The 22679-nt window shown below is 38.5% G+C and overlaps 1 protein-coding gene and 1 long non-coding RNA gene across 3 annotated transcripts; both read right to left on the minus strand.

The window, feature by feature from the left end:
* Positions 1-6862: 6862 nt before the first annotated feature.
* On the minus strand, positions 6863-10001 carry LOC145421234 (uncharacterized). Of its 2 annotated transcripts, XR_013902551.1 has the most exons (5): positions 9963-10001; positions 9231-9841; positions 8705-8857; positions 8248-8335; positions 6863-7641 (listed from the first exon to the last, which is right to left on the minus strand). It is a non-coding gene; the product is annotated as an uncharacterized LOC145421234 (long non-coding RNA). The 2 variants fall into 2 exon arrangements; XR_013902550.1 differs by having other exon boundaries at positions 9231-9995.
* Positions 10002-15700: 5699 nt separating this feature from the next.
* Positions 15701-21922, minus strand: gpx7 (glutathione peroxidase 7). The gene is made up of 3 exons (XM_026147043.2): positions 21687-21922; positions 16912-17173; positions 15701-16729 (listed from the first exon to the last, which is right to left on the minus strand). Exons 1-3 carry the CDS (start codon positions 21816-21818, stop codon positions 16566-16568), a joined length of 558 nt encoding a protein of 185 aa, XP_026002828.1. The 5' UTR covers positions 21819-21922; the 3' UTR covers positions 15701-16565.
* Positions 21923-22679: the final 757 nt, after the last annotated feature.

The following is a 22679-nucleotide window of genomic DNA, read 5'->3' on the forward strand; positions in this document are numbered from 1 at the left end:
TTTTTTTTCTCCGCCAAAATCTTCGGCGTCTGACGTCACCTACAACATGGGTCGCTTACCTTGTCCGTCACTTCCGTCACTTACCTGCGTCCCCTATTCATTCATTTTAGACTTTTGATCCCTTTACCCCGAGTCCGAAAGTGTATATTTATTTTCTTACTCTTCTTATATTTATTGTTTGTTTACTTGCACTGCTGTAACTGGAGCCTCGTCGTCTCGTCTCTCTGGACTGTATGTAGCGGAGATGACAATAAAGTTTACTTTGACTTCAGCAGCGAGCAGGCGTACCGAGGGCTCTCGTGCTCACTTTTCACATATAGAATTTAGAAAAAACATCGGTGCAAATTCTAAGTCTGTATCATAATGTCTGCTGTTTTCGTGTTCGTTGCTTTGCTTTTATTTTGTTTTATTTTGCAAGTTGGTTACTAGATGCCGCTCCTGCCAGCCGAGAATACCCCGCTGCCCTGCCCTCTCCTCCCTGTGCCGCAAACAGCAGGCGCACCTCGCAAATGGAGAGTGCCTTTACTCCCATCAAATGGGTGATAGAAAGCCAATCGGTGCCTATGCCATTCCCAAAATGCGCTGGCATGACATCAGGGCAGCATCAGTACAACCAATTTATGTTTTTGCAGATGCCCGTGATGCCGCTCCCCACCACGATGCCGATTATTATTTATCTAAACACAACAAGTTGCAGATTTTCAACACGTTCTTACGGTGGCCCCTAGAGACAAAGCACTTACAAACTCCAAAACACTTGCAAAATCCAAAACACTTGCAAAATCCAAAACACATGCAAACTCCAAAACACTTGCAAAATCCAAAACACATGCAAACTCCAAAACACTTGCAAACCCCAAAACACATGCAAATTCCAAAACACAACGGAAGTGCTCCAGGACGCTAGGGGCAGCGTTGAGCTTTTGTTACCTAGTAACTACACAAGCCAGGAAGTACCAATGACCGGATTTGGAGTGTATCCCAATTCAGGGTCTGCAGCCTTAAAGGCCGCATTTCAAGGCCAATTACGTCACAGCGAGACAACGAAGGCTGTCCCAATTCAAAGGCTGCTCGAAATGCGGCCCTCAAATGCGTCCTTAATTTCCCTGAATTTTAAGGATGGGTCGGTGTAGCCTTCATGGCCCAACATATCCCAGATTCCATAGCGCGGCGGTGGTGTGGATAATTTTGCCGAAAAAACGGCAGAAGAGTAAACTTTCAGAAGTAAGTACTGAATGTTATGTCACTTATTTATGCGCAAATGTTTTTATAATGAAGAACATTAAAACATTACTGTTGGCCACATGTCGGCAAAGTTATGTGACATTAGCGACGTTTGTACTAACTTGGTTTTAAAGCCTTTACTTCAAAATATACGCCGTTCAACAGTTGACTTTAAACATACAGAGAATGTGATGATTTTATGTATAATTAAAGTCAGTCATATATCCACAAACACAACAAGCTGAAAGTCAGTGATGCTGCTCGGTTTGCAGTCCTGAATATCACGGCACAAGCAGGATTCACTGCGCTGTTAATGTTAGCTGTGTTATATTGCTGCCTCTGTTCAGTGGTGTCGAGCCAAACGGACTTTAACGTGTGTTTGAACGAGCTGACGGTTCACTCGTTAAGCTGAAAGAAAGATGCTTTAATCACAGGAGTCACACATGTGTCCACTGAACCATCTGGGAACTCTTCTTGTTTTGTAATAACACAATCCTCCTTCTTTTGTGCTGTTTTGTAGCAGTGTATACACCTGAGACTGTCACCTGTCTGTCTGTCCTGCACTCTCTCTCTTTTTCTTTCTCTCTGATTGTGTAATAAAAGTATGAACATTCATTTAGAAGTTACACTTGTGTTTGAATCTTGCAGCTTATCACACATTTGATTTCCATGTGTGACAACTGCAAGTGGCCAGAGTGAGGACAGACTGAGGGACCCACTGCTGCACGTCATCTGTGAGGCTTTGCACCCCTGATGATCCACCAGGACAAACTCAGCAGTGTGTGAGGAAGAGGAGGAGGAAGAGCCAGCAGCAGCTGACAGATGGAGAGAATATACTGTTCCCTGTTTGTGAAGGACTGCTAGGAAAGTTTAACATAACTGTCTGTGCTGAATCAGTCTTATTAGGTAATGTTCAAATAATTGTATCATTCCAGTGTTTTCAGTGTGGGAGAAAGTACTCAGGGCCTTCAAGTTACACACTATGAAAGGGAGCAACAAGTTTAATATTCAGAAACCTAAAGTATGTATCAGCAGCAGAATGGAGCTAAAAATAAATGTTTGTTCCAGTTCTATGAAGCTTTGAGTATTTTGGATTAGTAGTACTGCTATGTTTGTTGCATCATATTGCTGTAATTGTTTATATCCTTTATATATTCTGAGGTAAGTTGATCTATAGTGTTACATCATATTCTGTAAGGATGTTATGTGTATGTATACTTTCTGCCCAGTTTGACCCATTTAGCAGAAGCCAGCCTGTTTAAGGCTCTGATATCTATTCTGTATGACTTAAAGCAGTTATGACATGGTCTGATTTTCTCACCCAATAAAGGAATATTTCATATATCAGTCTACTCTTCATTTTATCAGAAACAGTTATCACAGCTTGTACATTTTCTTTTTATAAATATATGTAAGCAATGAGCCAAATTTAGTAATGCCAACACACTGAAGGAACAACATTTGTCTCTTATATATGATACACCTATATATGCACTGTCAAAGATACTTGTCTTTGAGTGAAGATTTAAGGTGATAAGACATATAAATAACTGCAACTTGAATCTGTACTGAAGCTCAGTATTTGACACAGAGTTCATGTTCACTGCTGTAATAGCTAATAATGATTAATATAATAACTATAATATTGGCCATATTATATTTACATTACCAAAGTGATATGACTTTAGTCTCATGAACAACATCAGCTAATTGTTATTTACTAACTAATCTTAAATGACTGTTCAGTACAGAAATGAAGCCCAAAAATCATGTTTTACTGTCCTGTGGTCTCAGCCTCAGATACTTATCAAATCACACAAAGCTCTTGTAGAAACAAACAAACAAATGAACAAAATATGTTCTCCTTCATTTCTGTCAAACAAAGTTGTATGACAAGTTTCCAGCGGTTCGTATTATGGTTGCTAGGCAACCTGGGAAGCGCGACGGAGACTAGACCGTCCCATACAGACAAACTTGCCGTTTATTTTGCAAATCGAGCTCAACACTGCCCCTAGTGTCCTGGAGCACTTCCGTTGTGTTTTGAATTTTGCAAGTGTTTTGGACTTTGTACGTGTTTTGGATTTTGTACATGTTTTGGAGTTTGCAAGTGTTTTGGAGTTTGTACGTGCTTTGTCTCTAGGGGCCACCGTACGTTCTCACTCCCTAAGCGTAATATTTTACGCTAGGTGATTTTACACCACACGTTTTGTTTTTGTTTTGTTAAAAGCACTGACTTACCTTAATACAGATGAGTAATATAGACAGCATTGTATATGACCAATATATAAACTACATCATACATCAGATTTTTACATGTTGATTATATGAATATGTTATTTATTGCAATATTGTGAGTGACCACTAAGAGAGACTATTAACAAGGCTATAAAGTTCTACCATTTAAAGCTCAGTGACACAAAAAAAACTGAGCTACACAATGGAATACAAAGGTGTTTGAATATGAGATATGCACCAGTTTTCCTAATAATCTGGGACACTGTGATCTGTGGTATCTATGTCCGCGGGTTGGGAATGCATCCTTTAGGCTGGGGTTGAGTATTCTGTGGAACAAGTTTGCTCTGACACACCTCACTGTACTCCCTGAGATGAGCACTCTGATCATCTACTTTGTTAAAACAATGTTATGACATCCGGTTAATAGTAATAGTGTAATTAAGTACATTTAGCCAAGTAACTGCACTTTGGTAGTAGTTTCAAACAGGCCTATATGGTATGGCATGTCATTCCATCCATCCATTGTCAATTATCTGTGTCCATATTGCAGGGGCACAAGCCTAAACCATGATGCCAGACCTCCTTCCCCATGACCTCCCTCCCCAAAGACACCTCCAGGTCTTCACTGTGACTACCAAGATATTGTTAAATAAGTTGAGGAATATACAGTGGGGAAATAATTATTTTGGTTTGCTCACTTCCAAAGAAATGAAATGAACAGTCTCTCATTTTTATATATGTTTCATTTTAAAGGAGAGAGAATATGAACCAAAAATCCAGACGAAACACATTACATAAAAGTTATAAACTGATCTGTATGTCACTGAGTGGACCGTAGATGGATTGTGGAACAACTACAGTGATGTGGACACTGAATCTTCTGATTTATTTCTCAATCTACTTCTCTGTGTGTCCCGAGGTACTTGAACTCCTCCACCTGGGAATCATGTGCTCTGAAAAAAAGCATAAATGGGATTTTGAACTAATTACTTTCTTAATTAATTACATGTGGAAGAGTGATAATAATAATAATAATAATAATAATAATAATACATTTTATTTGAGGGTGCCTTTCAAAAACCTAAGGTCACCTTAGAAAAGAACAAAATTAATAAAAGAAGCAATAGTCATAAAATACATGAAATAAGTTAAAATTGCAAAAACAGAACTTGACAACAGATAAAATCAGCACTAAAGCGAATAAGCCAGTTTGAACAGATGTGTTTTGAGCTGTGACTTAAATGCGGGAAGAGCGACTATATTTCTTATGGTTGGAGGAAGAGAGTTCCACAGCCGAGGAGCAGAGCAACTGAAGGCTCTGTTCCCCATAGTTGTAAGGCGTACGGACGGAACAGTAAGATGAATAGCAGATGAGGATCTGAGAGGGTGGGTAATAGTGGTGATATGGAGCAGGTCACACAAAAAGGAAGGAGCAGATTTATGGATACACTTGTACGTGAGAAGTAAGATTTTAAAGGTTATCCTGGCTTCTACAGGCAACCAGTGAAGCTGCTGAAGAACTGGGGTAATATGAGCTCTTGACAGAGTACGAGTTATAACCCGCGCTGCGAAATTTTGAAGAAGATGGAGTTTATGAAGGGACCTTTTAGAGAGACCAAATAAGAGGGAATTGCAGTAATCAATACGGGACGTAATAAGGCTATGGACAAGGATGGCAGCAGCATGGGGAGTAAGGAAGGGACGGAGTCGGTTAATATTATATAAGTGGAAGTATGCAGACCGGGTTATATAATTAATGTGAGACTGGAATGAAAGAGTATTATCAAGTATGACACCCAAACTCTTAACCTGAGGGGAGGGATGGGTGGGAGAACTTTCAATGTTAATGGAAAAACTGTGGGATTTGGATAAGATAGAGGCTGTACCAACAAGTAAAACTTCTGTTTTATTACTGTTAAGTTTAAAGAAATTGGAGGAGAACCAGGATCTAATCTCGATAAGACAGTTTGAGAGGGAGGTAGGTGGGAGGGATGAATTGGGTTTAGAAGAAATGTAGAGCTGGGTGTCATCAGCATAACAGTGAAAATGTGTATTATATTTTCAAAATATATGACCAATAGTTAGCATGTAAATAATGAATAAAAGAGGCCCTAATACTGAACCCTGGGGCACACCAGCAGAAACAGGATGGAGACTTGAAGAGTGGGATTTAAATTGGATAAACTGAATGCGGTCTGAGAGATAGGAGGTGAACCAGGCAAGGGGGGTGTGACTAATGCCAATGGACGCTAACTGGTTTAGGAGGATATTGTGAGAAATGGTATCAAACGCTGCACTAAGATCAAGAAGGATGAGGATGGATAGGAGACCAGAATCAGCTGCCATCAGAAGGTCATTGGTAATCCTTAACAGAGCAGTTTCTGTGCTATGATTGGGGTGGAAACCAGACTTTAATTGTTCATAGAGATTATGGTTATTGAGGTGTAAGTGAAGCTGGGAGGGGAGAACTTTTTCAAGAATTTTTGAAATAAAGGGGAGATTTGATATAGGGTGAAGATTATCAAAGTTATTGGGGTCTGCACCAGGCTTTTTGGGAGTTGGAATAACAGAAGCCTTTTTCAGAGATGAAGGAACGATTCCAGTGTTGAGGGAGGAATGGATAATACTGGTTATGAGAGGCGCTACACTGAAAAAAATATGTTGTTGGATTTACTTAATTCAATGGTGGACATTTGTTGCACACAGATGTTTTGCTTTGGCAGCAACTTAAACAATTGAGTTAAATTAACACAATTTATTCATGTTCAATAAACCTGTGCAATTTGTGTTGATAAAATGTGACTTAAACATGTTTTGATGAAGTAATTTGAGCTCTTGGAATATTTTAATCCTTCACAATTTTTTCACTTTATCCCAACACCATTCAATAACTTTTACCCAATACTACTTGGTCACTTAAATACTACATGTTATCTTCAAATTACATTTTGCTATTATATTCTAGTATCAAATACACAATTTTCAAATGGAGGCCTTATAACAGATTGTATTGTTCTCTTCCAAGATGGTTGCTGGCATCCACCAGTAACCTTTAAAAACAAAATGTCTAATTTCACTGCATTGACAGTAGGTAAAGAATTAAACTGACATTACTCCTCCACTGAATCTATATAAATCAACAGTTAAATAATGTCAGTTCTTCCGTGTTCTCTGGAATCAATCACAGCAAAGAAATTAGACTGTTTCTTTTGAAAAATGTTACAGGACAATACAAAACATTCTATTTAAGGCCTCTGACGTCAAGATTCAGTTAAACAACAATTATAACTAAACAATTTGAGGAAATGTTAGTTTCCATTAACATTAAATTAGGTTACTGAATTGGCAAACACCTTCCTATTAACATTACCCATTTTACCCCAATAACTAAAGAAATTAGCACTTGCAGGTCAAAAACTTTATTCAAGAGACGCAAAAATAACATTGATACAGTGACTGTCAAAAATTACAGCACTGATCATACTGTGACATCTTGGTTCAAAACAGCATACTTAGAAATATTCAACGTTCTTTACTTCAACTGAATGAAACTGAAAATACCATTTCACACGACCCATATGGGATATTTAGACTGTATAACTGTTCACGCTACATCTCTTCACTAGTAAAAGAAAGAAAAAATACAAACAGAAATTGAAAAATGCTGCCAAACAGACAAACAGAGAACTTGTACAGAGCAAAAGGAAAAACAAACAACAACAACAAAAACAGCTTGTCCTCATGGCAGTTGCAGAGTATATAAAAATGAACCCTGCGATCTGCTCCTGGAATTGAGCTTCAAAAATGCAGCAGAACAAGTGTGAGATTTAAATGTCCTCTCACCTAGAGCTGATCACCTTGCATGCATAACAGTGAGCTTCGTTGCAGGAGCAGTTTTGTCTTAGTTGTGAGCTTTTCTTGAGAGCTGAGTTGCATCCAACTCCATTACCACCCATTGAATCACCTCAAAAGTGTAGCAGAGCTGTGATGGGTAACTCATATTGAAGGAATAAAAAAGGTCCAAACAGCATGGCTACTGCAAAGGTCACGTTATCCAGATCTTGAAGAACTACTATACCCTCGATGATGATGCCAACATCAGAAAAGTCATTGCCTGGCGCATCTCTGGAGACAGATGTTCATTGTGGTTTTCTCAATCTGTGCAGTGGCCTCAGTCAAGTCCTGGTTAAACACAAAACATTTTTTTAAGATTCCCTTTTAAACTCATCTCTTTTGAATCTACCAGTTCTAATGTTAGAGTAATTTAAACCAATGCAAGCAACATAGTAAATAGCTATAGCCAAAGAGTGGCCTGCCATGCTGCCATTCATGGTCTAACAGAGTTTCTAAGAGAGAGTGAAAAACATAATAATTTCAAATGCTTTACATTAGTTTTTGTTAGAAAGACACCGGCCCATCAGAAATCCAGGCTATGTCACTCAGAAGATGTTAGAATTTAGACTTTCAGCCCCACAATTTGGTTAGCTGTTGGTCAGTTGGTCTTTTTTTTTTTTTTTTTTTCAAACAAAAGCTAATGTAAATACTGGTGGGATTTTTCTTTGTTCACTAGAATGACAAATTTAAAGTTTTTTCACACTGATGTGACCCCTAATACAGGGGTAGGGGTGGGGCCTCAAGGGCCGGCGGCCGAGTTCACTACTAGGCCTCATGTGAACTTCAAATTATTAAAGAGGACTACTGGTCCTAACCAGTCCAATGAGGATCAAGTGGATAACTAAATGCATTTTTAAATGTTGCAAAGCCACAATCTACTCATAAAACACTCACCATGAACTCCTGCACCAAGATGTTGCAATTGTCTTTCACACAGATGCGGAGCACTTTGATGAGACTCCCTTTGAGCATTAATGTCATCCTAAAGTATTATAACAAAGAAAACAGAGATTTGTGAACTTTTCAGTAGCACAGAAGAAAATGATCCCAGACAAAAACTTGACTTTTTAAACCAGTCAACATGCAACACCAGCATCTACAAAGCAATATCAAAAATTCCTGTTTGACATCAACTTTATGGATATATAGTTTCCAGAACATATATTTTTAAAAAAAGATGATTTTTTTCTCAGTGGGCCAGTAAATGCATGACAAAAAAGAATGGCATCCTTTCAGTGGAATCCGTACTCACAGGTAATAGTTGACTGTTTCAATGGATGTAGCATAAAAATTTTACTGACCTAATGCAATACATATACACTTTGTAGTTAAAGAATTTTAAAGTTCTTACTGTCATAATGGCAGCTACATCCTTTAGCTTTGTGCACTGTTCCCCGGATCACTTTGCAAACACTTTCAGCAGACTGTCAGAGAGAAACTCAGCTCCGTCAGAAACCTTGGCTGTAAAGGCATGGTTGGGATGCACTGGAATGCTGCATTTTATCTGAAATAACATTTTGAAATTTTGAAATAACAGCAGGCACTGTGCTTGGTTAATCAGTAATGTTTTGTTGAATAAAAACTGTGTTTCCAGATCTTATGGGATTAAAAAAATCCAAAGATGTTTGTTTCTGATTTGCAACCCAAGAACCCACAAGTTACAACCTCATTTTAGTTCAAGTGTGCATTAATGTGAGTCCAGTAATCACCTTTCTGACAATACATACAGGTATAAGTTAAACCTATGGCAGATTTTGGATTTCTCAGTTGTTTTAATAGGGTGGTCTATTTGTGTATGCATGCACCTAATAATTATACAAAACCTATTATAATTAAGTTACAGAAACCTTAAGCGAAAATAGAATATACTTTCTTACCATAACACCTTGAACCCACAATCCATCAGCTGACTCCTGGTGAAATGCAGAATAGATGTGGTCTCTCAATGTGCAGCAAAAAAAACAAAAAGAAAAGGACAGCAGGTGAGGGCAGGAGGGGTAGGGATGTAAGCTAGCATAATGCCGCTAATGATATTAGCTAAAGCTGTTCAATGTCCAAAATCTCACTAACACCACGGTGCAGTAAATACACAATGTAACTGAAGAGTCAGTTGGCAAATCTATTCACACAGAAAACCAAATTATGTTATGAGTGCCTCGTAATTAGGTTTAATGTGATATTACGGCTCTTGTGCCAAAGACAAATTCAAATGAAAAAGCGCCAATTCTTTGACAACAGATAAAACAGAAAATAAGCTAATGGCTCTTTTTTTAGCATGTTACATGGCGACACTCTAGACGTTTAACTACATTTGGCTGAAATATGGTAAATATTAATTCAAAAAATCAAGACATACCAAAAACGTAGAGTTGGCTGCTCGACTTGACTGAGATGGATGCCTTTTTTGAACCACGATCCAAAGCCCGCGAGATGAAATCACGCGTGGTTTCACGAGATTTAACGTTGCTATCTTATTGACTTACTTCACCTGAACATGATATGAACAATTTAATACACCCTTTCTGCATATCATGTAGTTTTTACACTATATAGTTACATTTATCTTTAAAACATGAGGTAATTGTGTTAAATACATGCAAGATGCTTACATAAATCCAAGAGATGGCCAGTCCCTTTTTTTCAGTGTAACAAGGGAATACAGGTTTTAACTAACACAGTGGGAAGAGGGTCAAGGTGACAAGTGGATGATTTAGATTTTATAATAAGACTAGATACCTCAGTTATGGAGGGAAGAGTAAAGCTTGAAAATAACTGACAGGAAGACAGTGGGGGAAACAGGAAATTAAGAAGCTCCTGCAGAGTTAAGTTGACGGTGGATATCTGAGATTTTATGGGTGAAAAAAGATAAGAGAATTACAAAACTCAGCAGAATACATATGGAAGGGGAATATGACTGGAGGTTTTGTAATTTTACTGAACAATGAAAAGAGAGACCTGTAGTTATCTTCATTAGAACTGATTAAACCAGAGTAGTTTGAGTATTTGGCTGAAACAATGCAGCCCTTAGAGAACAAAACATGATCATTATACATTTCTTTATGTATAGTAAGTCCAGTTTTCATGAATAGACGTTCGAGTTGGCGTCCTTTAGCTTTAAGATGACGCAGGTTGGGGGTAAACCATGGTGCTGAACGGGAAAATGAGACAGTTCGATGTTTAAGGGGAGCAAATATGTTAAGAAGGTTATGGAGGTTGACATTATAATGAGAAACAAGTTCATGAGGGGTTGAGGAGCTGTGGATAGATGGAAGGTCATGGATGGCAGATGAAAAAACAGCTGGGTTAATATTACTAATTTTCCTAAAAGTGATATTACGAGGAGTACAGGTTTTGAAAGTGGTTATGTTTGCATTAAAAGAAATAAACATGTGATCAGACTGGGGAATCAATGTGTCTTTACAATGTGTAGAGGTAATACCACAACAACAGAGCAAATCCAAGATATGTCCTTTAGAATGAGTAGAAAACTTTATGTACTGTAGAAGCCCAAAACTTTCCAGGCAGGGGGTAAAATCTCTGGAAAGGGGGATTTTGTCACTGTCCATATGAATATTGAAGTCACCAACAATTATCAGATTTAGAGAAAGTATAGAGAAATGAGTGAGTAGAGCAGCAAATTCATTTAAAAACTCCTTATTTGGCTTAGGTGGCCGATATACATATACTGGTGGGGATAGATCCAGGGAGCTGTAATGCAATGTTTTCAAATGAATGGGAGAGAGGGGCAGAGACAGGGAGAACTTTCCAGTGCTTCCGGTGAATTATCGCGAGACCCCCGCCCCTCCCCGAGTTGCGAGGTTGACAGGTATAAACAAACTCAGATGGAATGGAGTTATTGAGAGAAACAAAATCATTGGGCTGTTGCCACGTTTCAGTCAGGCAAAGAAAATCCAACTTACGATCGGAGATCCTGGATGAGATGTCCCTTACCAGTGAGGGAGCGGATGTTTAATAGACTGAAGTTGATACTAGAGTTACCTTTCCTGACAGGCTGTTGTGACTGATACACAGTCACAACAGCCTGGCATCTCCTCCTCATGCTGGTTACCAGCTTGGTCACACACTGGTGTGGGTTGGCATCCCATTTTTCAACCAGCATTTGTCACAAGTCATTGAAAGTGATTGTGCTGGTCACTGTGACACAAACAACACTCACGCTGATTCCACAAGTGCACAATGAGGTTTTAGTCAGAAATGCATGTGTGACATTCCATCCACTCCACTCCTAAATTATGGGTGTAATCTGTAGTATCTAGCTCCGTGGGTTGGGAATGTATCCTCTTAATTGTGGTTGGGTATTCTGTTTCCTCTGGCACTCCTCACTGTGTTGACTCAGATAAGCACTTGAAAAATCCGAAATAGTCTCATCATTTACTTTGTTAAAACAATGTATCCTGTTAAGAGTCATTACAGTTAACGTAGGTAAGTACATCAAGTCAAGCAAATGTACTTTAGTAGTAGTTTAACCTTCCTGCCTTCTTGGGACCTTTTTGTGCCACTGCTATGTGTTAAATGGCTGCCATTTCCACTGTGTTCAGTGGAATATAACCAAACTTGCCACAGGATAGTTTTTACCTGTCAATGTTAATATTCCAGTGTGAATTCCTTAAATCAGCCTAAAATGGCTGAGCAGCAGAAATCCCCACACCCATCACCCTGGGGACCATTTTCTGCCCATTGACTTCCATTATAAACGCTATTTTTCAACCCCAAATTATCATCATATGATTTTATTTTTTCTTCTTTTCTTGGATGTCAATGAAGACTCAGGGCCTTGAAGTTTTAATTTTTAAATTGCAAAAAAAATGCAAAAAAAATAATGGCAGGTCAAAATGTATGTTGGTGCCAATCTTTGGTCCATCTAAAGGCCTACTTATAATGACAATCACATATTACTTCAACTGTTTTTTTGTGGAAATATTTAGTTTCGTTTTTTGGTTTTTGGGGCTTATAACACAGGGCGCTCATGTAATAACACTGGGATTTGAAGGGTTAAAACAACGAAAATATAATTAAAACTTTACATGAATATTTCAGGGAGAAGTAGTTTTACAAGGTTGGCTAATTTAAAGTGGAATAAAATATGGATATATGGTCTTTTTATGGCGTGGCTGAGAATGGTCCCTAGGGTGATGGGTGTGAGTTTTTTAAAGGATGGCAGGAGGGTTAACTAATTTACCATTTAACTAAAGTACATACAGTTTGAACACTCACCAATAGCCAAGAGCCTTCACAGTGACACTAAAAGCGAAGTGGAGATTGGTAACTACATTCTAATGGGGAAATATCAGATCAGGTCTGTAACATCAAAATCTATGCTTTAATCTTAAAGCTATTTCATTCTCACCACACAGGGATATCATTTAGCATATTTATTTCTAAACAAACAAACATACATTCAGCCTAATGGTATAGTATTAAAAAAATAAGATTATTCTTTACATGTTTATATAAAACAGGTAATACTTGTGCCGCTTCAGATACAAAAAATTGGCACCTATAAATTTAAACATCAAATACTTGCATATATTTCAGTTTTTCAAACAGGGGGAATTTCATCTCAGGTGCCCATAATACCTACACCAACAAGTAAAATGACTGAAATAGGGACATAATTAGGAAGAGAGAGATTCGAGAATTCAGGTTAAATGAATGGCTACTTTGACCTTGAGCCACTGCTAATAGCTAAAGTGTAGCTTTTAATCATTGTCACATGTTCCGGTGCATTTAAGAACTGGCTGAACATAACTGTACCAGCCTGATTAAAATCTGCTTCAAAGTGAGTATACCCCTAAAGTAAAATGTCCAAATTGTGCCCAGTTTGTCATTTCCCTTCCAGGAGTCATGTGACACGTTAGTTTTACAAGGTCTCAGGTACAGATAAAGAACAGGTGTGTTGAATTTGATGTTATTGCTCTCACACTCTCTCACTGGTCACTGGAAGTTTATCATGCCACATCATAGGAAAGTATTCTCTGAGGATCTGATAAAAAGAATCGTTATTGTACATAAAGATAGCCTAAGCTATAAGAAAATTGCCAACACCATGAAAATGAGCTGCAGCATGGTGGTCAAGACCATACAGCAGTTTAACAGCACAGGTTCCAGTCAGAACCTAACATAACTTCGCCATGGTTGACCAAAGAAGTTGAGTGCACGTGCTTCGCATCATAGAGGTTGTCTTTTGAAAATAGATGTATGATTGCTGCCAGCATTGCTGCAGAGGTTGGAGGTGTGAAGGGTCAGCCTGTCAGTGCTCAGACCATACGCTCCGCACAATGCATCAAACGGCTGTCGTCCCAGAAGGAAGCCTCTTCTAAAGATAATGCACAAGAAAGCCCGCAAACATTTTGCTAAAGACAAGCAGACTAAGGACATGTATTACCTGTGGTCTGATGAGACCAAGATAAACTTATTTGGTTCAGATGGTGTCAAGGGTGTGTGGTGGCATCCAGGTGAGGAGTACAAAGGCAAGTGTGTCTTGCCTACAGTCAAGCATGGTGGTGGAATGTCATTGTTTGGGGCTGCAGTAACTAGCATCTTATGCTTTCCCCCTTATGGTTTCTAGCAAGGATGAGCAGTTGGGTGTTGGGGAAAGCCATGTTCATTAGCTAATCGGTACAAATAAATGATTTTTGACTACAGAACTCACTATGAGCTTGAATGCTGATTAAAGTCAGTTCTGTAGTTCAAACATTAGCTCTACTGCTAATGTTCAGACATTAGCAGTAGAGCTCCACGACTGGAGAACTGGACAGGTCTTTCAGGAACTGTATTAAACTGGTTCAAAACATACTTAGAAAACAGGAAATACTTTGTATCAATAGGTAACTTCACATCTGAGCAGACAAGTATCAGATGTGGAGTTCCCCAAGGTTCCATCTTGGGACCCTTTCTGTTTAACATTTACATGCTCCCATTGGCACAGATTATAAAGAACAACAAAATAAACTATCATAGCTATGCAGATGACACACAAATATATGTCACAATGTCACCAGGAGACCAAGGCCCTGTACAGGCTCTTGGTAAATGCATCGAGGAAATTAATGACTGGTTGTGCCACAATTTTCTCCAGCTAAACAAAAACAAAACTGAGGTAATAGTCTTTGGTGCCAAAGAAAAACGATTACAGGTCACCAGAGAACTTCAATCTATACACCTAAAAACCACAAACCAGGTGAGAAATTTGGGTGTAGTGATGGATGCAGACCTAAACTTAGAAAAACACATTAAGACAATAACAAAATCAGCTTACTATTACCTCAAGAATATTTCAAGGATAAAAGATCTGATGTCTCAACAGGACCTGGAAAAACTAGTCCATGCATTCATCTTTAGTAGGCTTGATTACTGTAACAGCATCTTTACAGGTCTACCTAAAAAAATCAGTCAGACAACTACAGCTCATTCAGAACTCTGCTGCTCGAGTCCTCACTAAGACCAAAAAAGTGGACCACATCAGTCCAGCTCTGAGGTCTTTACACTGGCTGCCTGTCCATCAGAGGATAGACTTTAAAGTCCTGATGGTGGTCTATAAAGCTCTGAATGGTTTAGGACCAAAATACATCAGTGACCTCCTGACCCAGTATGAACCTTCCAGACCCCTCAGGTCATCTGGATCCGGTTTTTTATCAGTTCCCAGAGTCAGAACCAGACACGGGGAAGCTGCATTCAGCTTTTATGCTCCTTATATCTGGAACAAACTCCCAGAAAGCCTCAGATCAGCTGAAACACTCAGTTTATTTAAATCCAGGTTGAAGACTCACCTATTCTCAGCTGCATTTGAATAAAGCACCAAATCCACACTTTTAAGCTTAAATTTCAAAACTTACATTTAACTACTGATTTTATCTACTGTTCTGATTTTATCTGTTTTGATTTTATATACTGTTTTGTTTGTTTGTAAATTAGTTAGTTTGTTTGTTTGCTTGTTTTAATCAGTTTTAAATCATGCTTTTTATTTGTTTTTGTTTCTAATGTCTCTGTAAAGCACTTTGAATCACCTTGTTGTTGAATTGTGCTATACAAAAAAACTTGCCTTGCCTTGCCTTACTGCTCTAACTGCATTGAACTGAACTGAAGGATGTTTAGACCTGCAGCTGAAGATGAGGCACTGAAATGGTTTATTATGAGAAACACGGAAAGGTCACTAGGCTAATCGGTCACTAACTAACATTTCCTTATGTTAAACCCAAATAATTGTTTCAATTTAATAATTATATAGACTATCTCAGGGGTCCCCTATTAAAATAGCTGGAGGTCCACTACTTCCGCCATCCAATCAATCTGGGGTCCAAACATTTTAAATGAACCGACAAAAATATTTTTGTTCATTTTTGCTTAACATTTAATTAATAATATAGACATTTGTCTTGTAACTACTGATCAATTATTCATATGCCAATTAAATCATTTGCTGAACAGAAAAAAAGAGACCATGTACTATTTAACACTACTGGCTTGGACAACTGAAGGAACTCTAAATATAACCAGAGCAAAGCATGGGAAGAATGACAATAAGAACAATAAAATGTAAGTAGAGGAAAGAAATTACAATGAAATTGTGGAAAATTTAGTACAGATTCAAGAGAAATTAAATTTTCTGTTACAGTACACTTAAACTTAGGTGTCAGAAGGATGAAAATTTCCATAACACATTTGGGAGCTTTGAATCTTACTAAGACGATCAAGTAAAGAAGTACAGTTGTAGCTGATCAATTTGGATAAACTCCAACACCACAAACACTGAGAGAAGGTTGTGAGACTTAAATTAGCATAGGTATCATTAGAGGCCAAATACAATTTTTATTCCAGTGTGTGCTTTTTAATACTGCAAGGATTTTTAGACATGCGAGCCAAAAGTACTGACGCATTTTGGAGCCAGCTTCGTGTAGCTATTTAAGGAATGTTTGGAACCTTTCTTTGGCCTGAGGGTTGCTGCTTGATCACACCTTATATTGCCTCAATCCCCAGTGTATTTGATCTTCTATTTCCTGTAGCGCCACCTTTTTAAAAAATTATTTATAGCTACAAACAAGACCTACCACAAATCGTTTTACTTCCTTAACACAAATGAATAAGCCATGGCTTTAGTGTAATGTTACCAAAGCAGTGACTCATTTTCTGCTCAAACCTGCCACAGTTTCCCTGTGGTATTAACATTAAGTAGAGTCTTGAAGCGAAATGTGTTAAAGCTCTTCTTTCTTCTTCAAGATTATTTGCCGCACCATTTCAGCAATTTTAGGGCGAATTTCTTTGACAGAGACTTTTGGTCCCCATGCATCCACCACTTTGCCGTTAACGTCAATTAGATACTTCCAGAAATTCCAGTCAGGCTCCTTTCCAGATGCCTCTGTAAAAGATTAAATGACATAGATGTATGAATAACAGGTTCGTGTAAGCTTGTAACCTTTAAAAAAAAACATTATTTGTTTTAAGTTTTGCTTCAAAGGTTTCTATTTTTCCCCTCTCTTTTTTCTACACCGCACACGACTGCTCTCTCATAACCCCCCCCCCAAAGAGGCAGTTACTCACCAAGAAGGTACTTGTAGACATTGTTGGCTCCAGTGCCAACAACAGCAATTTTGCTGAACAGAGGAAAGGAGACTGCGTAGACTCTGCGCACAAAGCTGTCAATCTCCTTGTCACTGCCAGGCTCCTGCTGTCCAAATTGGTTACAGGGGAAGGCTAGCACATTGAAGTGATATGGACCAAAGTCCCGCTGGAGCTGCTGCAGTTGATTGTAGTGTTCCTCAGTGAAGCCACATTCACTAGCTACGTTTACCACCAGGGAAACCTAAAGCCACCAGAAAACACTGTAAAAACACCACAAAAGCTTTCCTAGCTTAATATGTGTCAGTATATATGTTTCTTTAAACATGCATAATTAAATGAACTACTTGCAGTTTTATTTGCATGTAGTTCACATAAAGTTGGCAACCACTGGATTGAATCACCCCACTGTACAGTATATGTTGGATCTATGAAGCTATATGTGTTAGTTAAAGGTTGCCATTGACCAATTTTACAAGGCTGCTGAGGATGACACATTCAGTGAAGAGGCCACCTGCTATAACTGAAACAGATATGGATATTTTTTCATTAATTTATGTTAAATAACGGTTACTTTCACTGAGACCATATCTGATGTAAAATTGTTTGTTTAGTTGTCTCTTTTTAGACTATTTTTGTCTTTATTGCACTGTGACAGTGAAGATGGACAGCAAAGTAGAGAAGGCACTAGGGCTGGGCGATATGACCCAAAATTCATATCTTGATATTTTTTAGCTGGATGGCGATATACAATATATATCTCGATATTTTTTTTAAGCCATAAGGTAAGAACAAAAAGAGAGTTCTTAGTCAAAGCTGTGTCCCAGATGTCACACAGGCACTTTTATTAACATACAGCGTAGATGTACATGAAGAAATTACTCAAAAATAAATTATCAGCATTTATTATATAATAATGCTCCATAAATAAAAGAAAACAATGATGTTTTTGTGCATAACAAAAAGCTCACAATTGTGCAGTCAAAATGTAAACTAAAAGACGCTGAGCATAACAAAGACAGATTTCACAGCTGCTCTTTTCCCAAGTTGTACTGCGTGACTGACAGCCTGGAGTTTGAAATCTGCTTTGTAACCGTGTCTCTTAACAGGTGCCATTTATGGTGCTTATACACACACAATACGGTAATATTACGTTGAAGCACAGTACGTATCACTCCGCGAGGCTCCGGAATACGGTAGCCTACTGCTCCGACAATCCATCAAGCGGTGCAGCTCCGTAGCTTTCCAAAGTGGAACTAAAACATTTCTTGACAGATTGCTGAGCGCCGTGTACCACATAAAATCGGTTCGCGGTCAGTAGGCACAACCAGAATTCATACATACAGAAAATGAAAGGATTTTAGGCCATGCATGTCGTTAGCGCGGTTAGCTCGCTAACACGTTGACGCCGTCCAGCCTCACACACGGGGCGATCCGCGGTAACTCGTTAACGGAGATTTGCCGTGTCCAGCTTGCCGTTGCCTGCAGGTGAAGCGATGGGGGAGGGGGGAGTTGTGTTCAGTGAAGGAGAGGCGAGGCCCAGTAACGTTGCAGAGAGACAAAAGTGGACGAAAGAAAGGCAAACTTGCGACTCCACGAGTATAATTATAACATAACATATACTATATCGATATAAACGATATTGTCACATCTTATATCTCGTACGAAAATATATCGATTTTTTTTTTTTTAAACTTGATATATCGCCCAGTCCTAGAAGGCTCACAGGCCAGACAAAGACTCCCCAGCCACAGCCCTAAAACATGACTGATCTAGAGCAGCGGACCCCAACCCTTGGGCCACGGACCAGTACCGGACCATGAGTTGTTTGGTTCCGGACTTGAGGCTTGGGTGTGAATTTTTTTTATGGTTTCTTTTGGTCTTTATCATTGTTTTTTATTGTTTTTATTGTTAACTCTGTTTCCCTGGGTGTTTTCCCGTGTGTTAAGAATTAATTTTTTTTTTTTTTTGGTACTGCTACTGGTTTTATTTTGTTGTATTTATCCACGACATCTTGCAGTCCGTGAAAATATTGTCGGACATAAACCATCGCGCAAAAAAGGTTGGGGACTGCTGCTCTAGAGGAGATCTGCACGGAGGAATAAGCCACAATAGCAGCAACAGTGTGTGAAAACCTTGAAGACTTGCAGAAAACATTTGGCCTCTGTCATTGCAAACAAAGGGTATGTAACAAAGTATTGAGATGAACTTTTATTATTGACCAAATACTTATTTTCCACCACAATCTGCAAAGAAATTCTTTAAAAATCAGACAATGTGATTTTCTGGATATTTTTTTCTCATTTTGTCTGTCATAGTTGAGGTATATCTATGATGAAAATTACAGGCCTCTGTCATCTTTTATATATATACACACACACACACACACACACACACATATTGCCCCACTGTGTACAGACAGACAGACAGGCTCCTTCTTCAAAAAAAGCAAAAGTGAAGTCTGGCCGTCCCACTGATTGACTAATTATTTGAACCACAGATAACTGTGATTTAGGCCTTTACATGTTACAGACGCCATTCACAGATACAGAGACTAATAAGTATCCTAATACACATTAATACATGTCACAGCTTCATACTTTAACTCGCAGTTAAACTACAGAAGATCATCACTGCAGAAGTATGGCTTCCTGAGAAAGCAGTGTGTAATCTTATCATCTAGTGACATCTGGTGTCAAGATAATACAATTGCAAGTCTGACATATATGACATGGGATACTGAAAATATCCACATCTCTAATAAATTAAGCTCTTTATGTGTCTGGTACCATATCTCAAAGACAGTTAATATGATTAACTTCAAACTTAGTGGGTGTAATGCTGAGAAGGTAGCGTATGGGGTCATTGGATGACTCCCATTTTTTGAATTAAAGTTACTGGTAGGGCTGCTGTTTTGGCAGTCCTTGATGCCTTTTATACAGTGGCCCTGAGAGGTCAAGAAAACACCAGCAAATAGAAATGCACCCCAAAATCACACAAAGCACAACTCTAGTTAAAATAAAACAAAACAAACAAAAAACTCGAACAAAATACAAGAAACCACAGTTACACTACAGTATGATCAAGGACTATAATCAGCATGCTGGAATCTGCGACAGTGGAGTGGGAGTTCATCCACAGAATGTGGATCTCACTGAAGAAGCAGCTGGTGTTGATTTATTAGTCACAAAGTACAAAGTCACAAAGTGCCGATATCTTATTTTTATAACTTAATAATAATGTGTGACACACATGCATATAGAATGAGAAGAGGGTGTGAAAAGAGTGAGGTGAGGTGAGGTGAGGTGAGGTAGGATGGAGGAGGGGAGACGGAAAACACAATAACCCATTAAATGAGAGTGACTCTGTTCGACTGTTTTCAACTATGGGATGTGCACAAGGACATCAAGGGAAAATGGTTCAAACAAGTCCTTGACATTATACTGCTGCAGATGTTATGTAGAAGTGCTTACCCTAATTATTAGGGTTATTTTTCTAATATTGGATGGTCTTTGCCTTGTAATATAAAGTGTCTTGAGGTGGCTTTTGTTGTGATTTAACACTATAAATACAACTGAACTGAAACTGAATATAACATTTTGAAGTGAGATGCAGTGAATAACTATCATGCTGTGCTACTGTTGTCTTCAACTGGTTCAAAGATCATCCATTTTTTGGACTCACTGAAAAAGAATGCAGGTTTAAAAGCATTTCCCACTGGCTTCACTTTTTAGACTATAGCTTTGCTTGTCTTTGGTATCCAGTACGTATTACTGAACATCTTTGAATGTCAGTGTGTGAGCAAGTGTCTTATCTTAATGGTTGTTTGTCTAATCTACAAGGCAGCACAGCAGGTCCAGCAAAGTTCTCATGTGTAATGGAACACCAGTTTTCAGTCTTGCTTTTACATTTAATTATTCCTTGCTGACATGAAATGTAAATTGGAACTTTACGTACACTCAACCCATTTAGGCACTGTACTAGTTACAGTAACTCTTCCTTAAAAAGTGCACCGCTACAGCTCTGTGGTGTACAAACTGTGTTCATTCACCTGTAGTGTGTGAAAGATTTATAGTTTAATTTGTCTGTTTGTGTTTATGGTTAAAACAAAATCCAGAGAGTCTTTCACCTTATTACAAAAAGGATATCTTTTTGAAAGATACCGTCTATAATAATCATTTAAAGCTCCATGATTAAGAATTTGGAAGCAAATAAAGTCAAAGACAGCTAAGTCAAAAAAGATGCAGTTTGTCTTATTATTATCATTTTATATAAAGGTTGTCATATGTAATATACATCATTGTTGCATTATTACGTTTATTTATTTTTATTTAGGTGTATATCAACAGTTATTGTAATAACTGGGGTAAAAACCAAACTCATGTATGTTCCGTTACCTCTGATGACGGATAGAGTGAAGATAGAATGAAGTCTTCAGACAGATTAGGGCTAACGCGGTCTGGTGATCCGTAACTTGTTTGAATGAAATCTCAGCACTTTCTGCAGCTTCAGGGGCTGCAGGCCTGCCACGTAGGCTATCCGGGCTACGTGACGGGACATCCCCACCAGCAGCCCACAATCAAACTGATTCTCATCACTGCTGTGTTAGTTACATCTACAAACAACATTTCATGGAGAGAAGTAAAAGAAAGAAAGAAGCCAACATTCCCATGCAACATTCATTCAAGCAAAGGGCTGGCGTGCCGAGAAACTGCGCTCTAACATCTGTAGTTTAAGCTGCTGTGAGTCGTACTTACCGAACCCCGATATTTCTCCAGAGATACCAGCTTACCCCTGCTATTCACAACTTTAAAAGTATAAAAGTCTTTCTGTTTGCTTTCAGCGAGGCTGAAGAAAGTCAGTAACACTGTGAGCACTGCAGGAAACATCTTTGCAGTCAAACCACCAGCGGAACCAAGATAAACTCCTGCAGTCTTTCTCCGTCCGCCCCGCAGTCACCAGCAGTCTGCGCACCTCCTCTGCACTCAAGCTACACACAGCGATCAGCGTTTCCTGGGCAGGAAGCGCTTAACAAAAATAAAAGTCTTATTGGTCTTCGGTTGTATTCGGTATGAGCAGAAACTAGCAATTTAGCCTGTAAACTCGTGAGGAAAGTGTGTCTTGATGTCTCAGAATAACGGACCTGAGGCCCAGTTTAGGGTGCATTCCAGTTTTATTCAGGAAGGTTCCGTGAGAGCAGTGACCCAGAAGTATCTGTGTGGCGCCTTGGAGCAGTTCTAATTGTCCAAATACTACCAAATACTAAGGAAATAGTTGCTTTATCGCCACTTTTAGTATAAACTGGGATCATCCTTTATGAAAAGAGAGGAAAAAATGCCATTTCATAATTCATAGCAATGGACCATACATTCCTCCAACAAAGTTGACAAAGTGACACAGATCATTATCATTTATAGCTATATTTTACAATTCTGACTCGTGCCCAGTTGTTACCTTGCATGAAAAACACAGATTTTCATGAACTCTCGGTGTAGATCATGAACTGCGTGAACTGAGAAGTGTATTAAAAGCTCTGTAAGATTAAGGTTTGTCATATATATATATATATATATATATATATATATATATATATATATATATATATATATATATATATATATATATATATATATATATATATATATTTACATGTGTGTGTGTGTGTGTGTGTGTGTGTGTGTGTGTGTGTGTGTGATTTTGTGTTTTTCTTTGTGTCAGTTGGGATAATGAATGGAGGGAATTTTATTTTA

Source organism: Astatotilapia calliptera, chromosome 17 (assembly GCF_964374335.1).
Source record: "Astatotilapia calliptera chromosome 17, fAstCal68.1, whole genome shotgun sequence".
Classification (NCBI taxonomy): Eukaryota; Metazoa; Chordata; class Actinopteri; order Cichliformes; family Cichlidae; genus Astatotilapia; species Astatotilapia calliptera.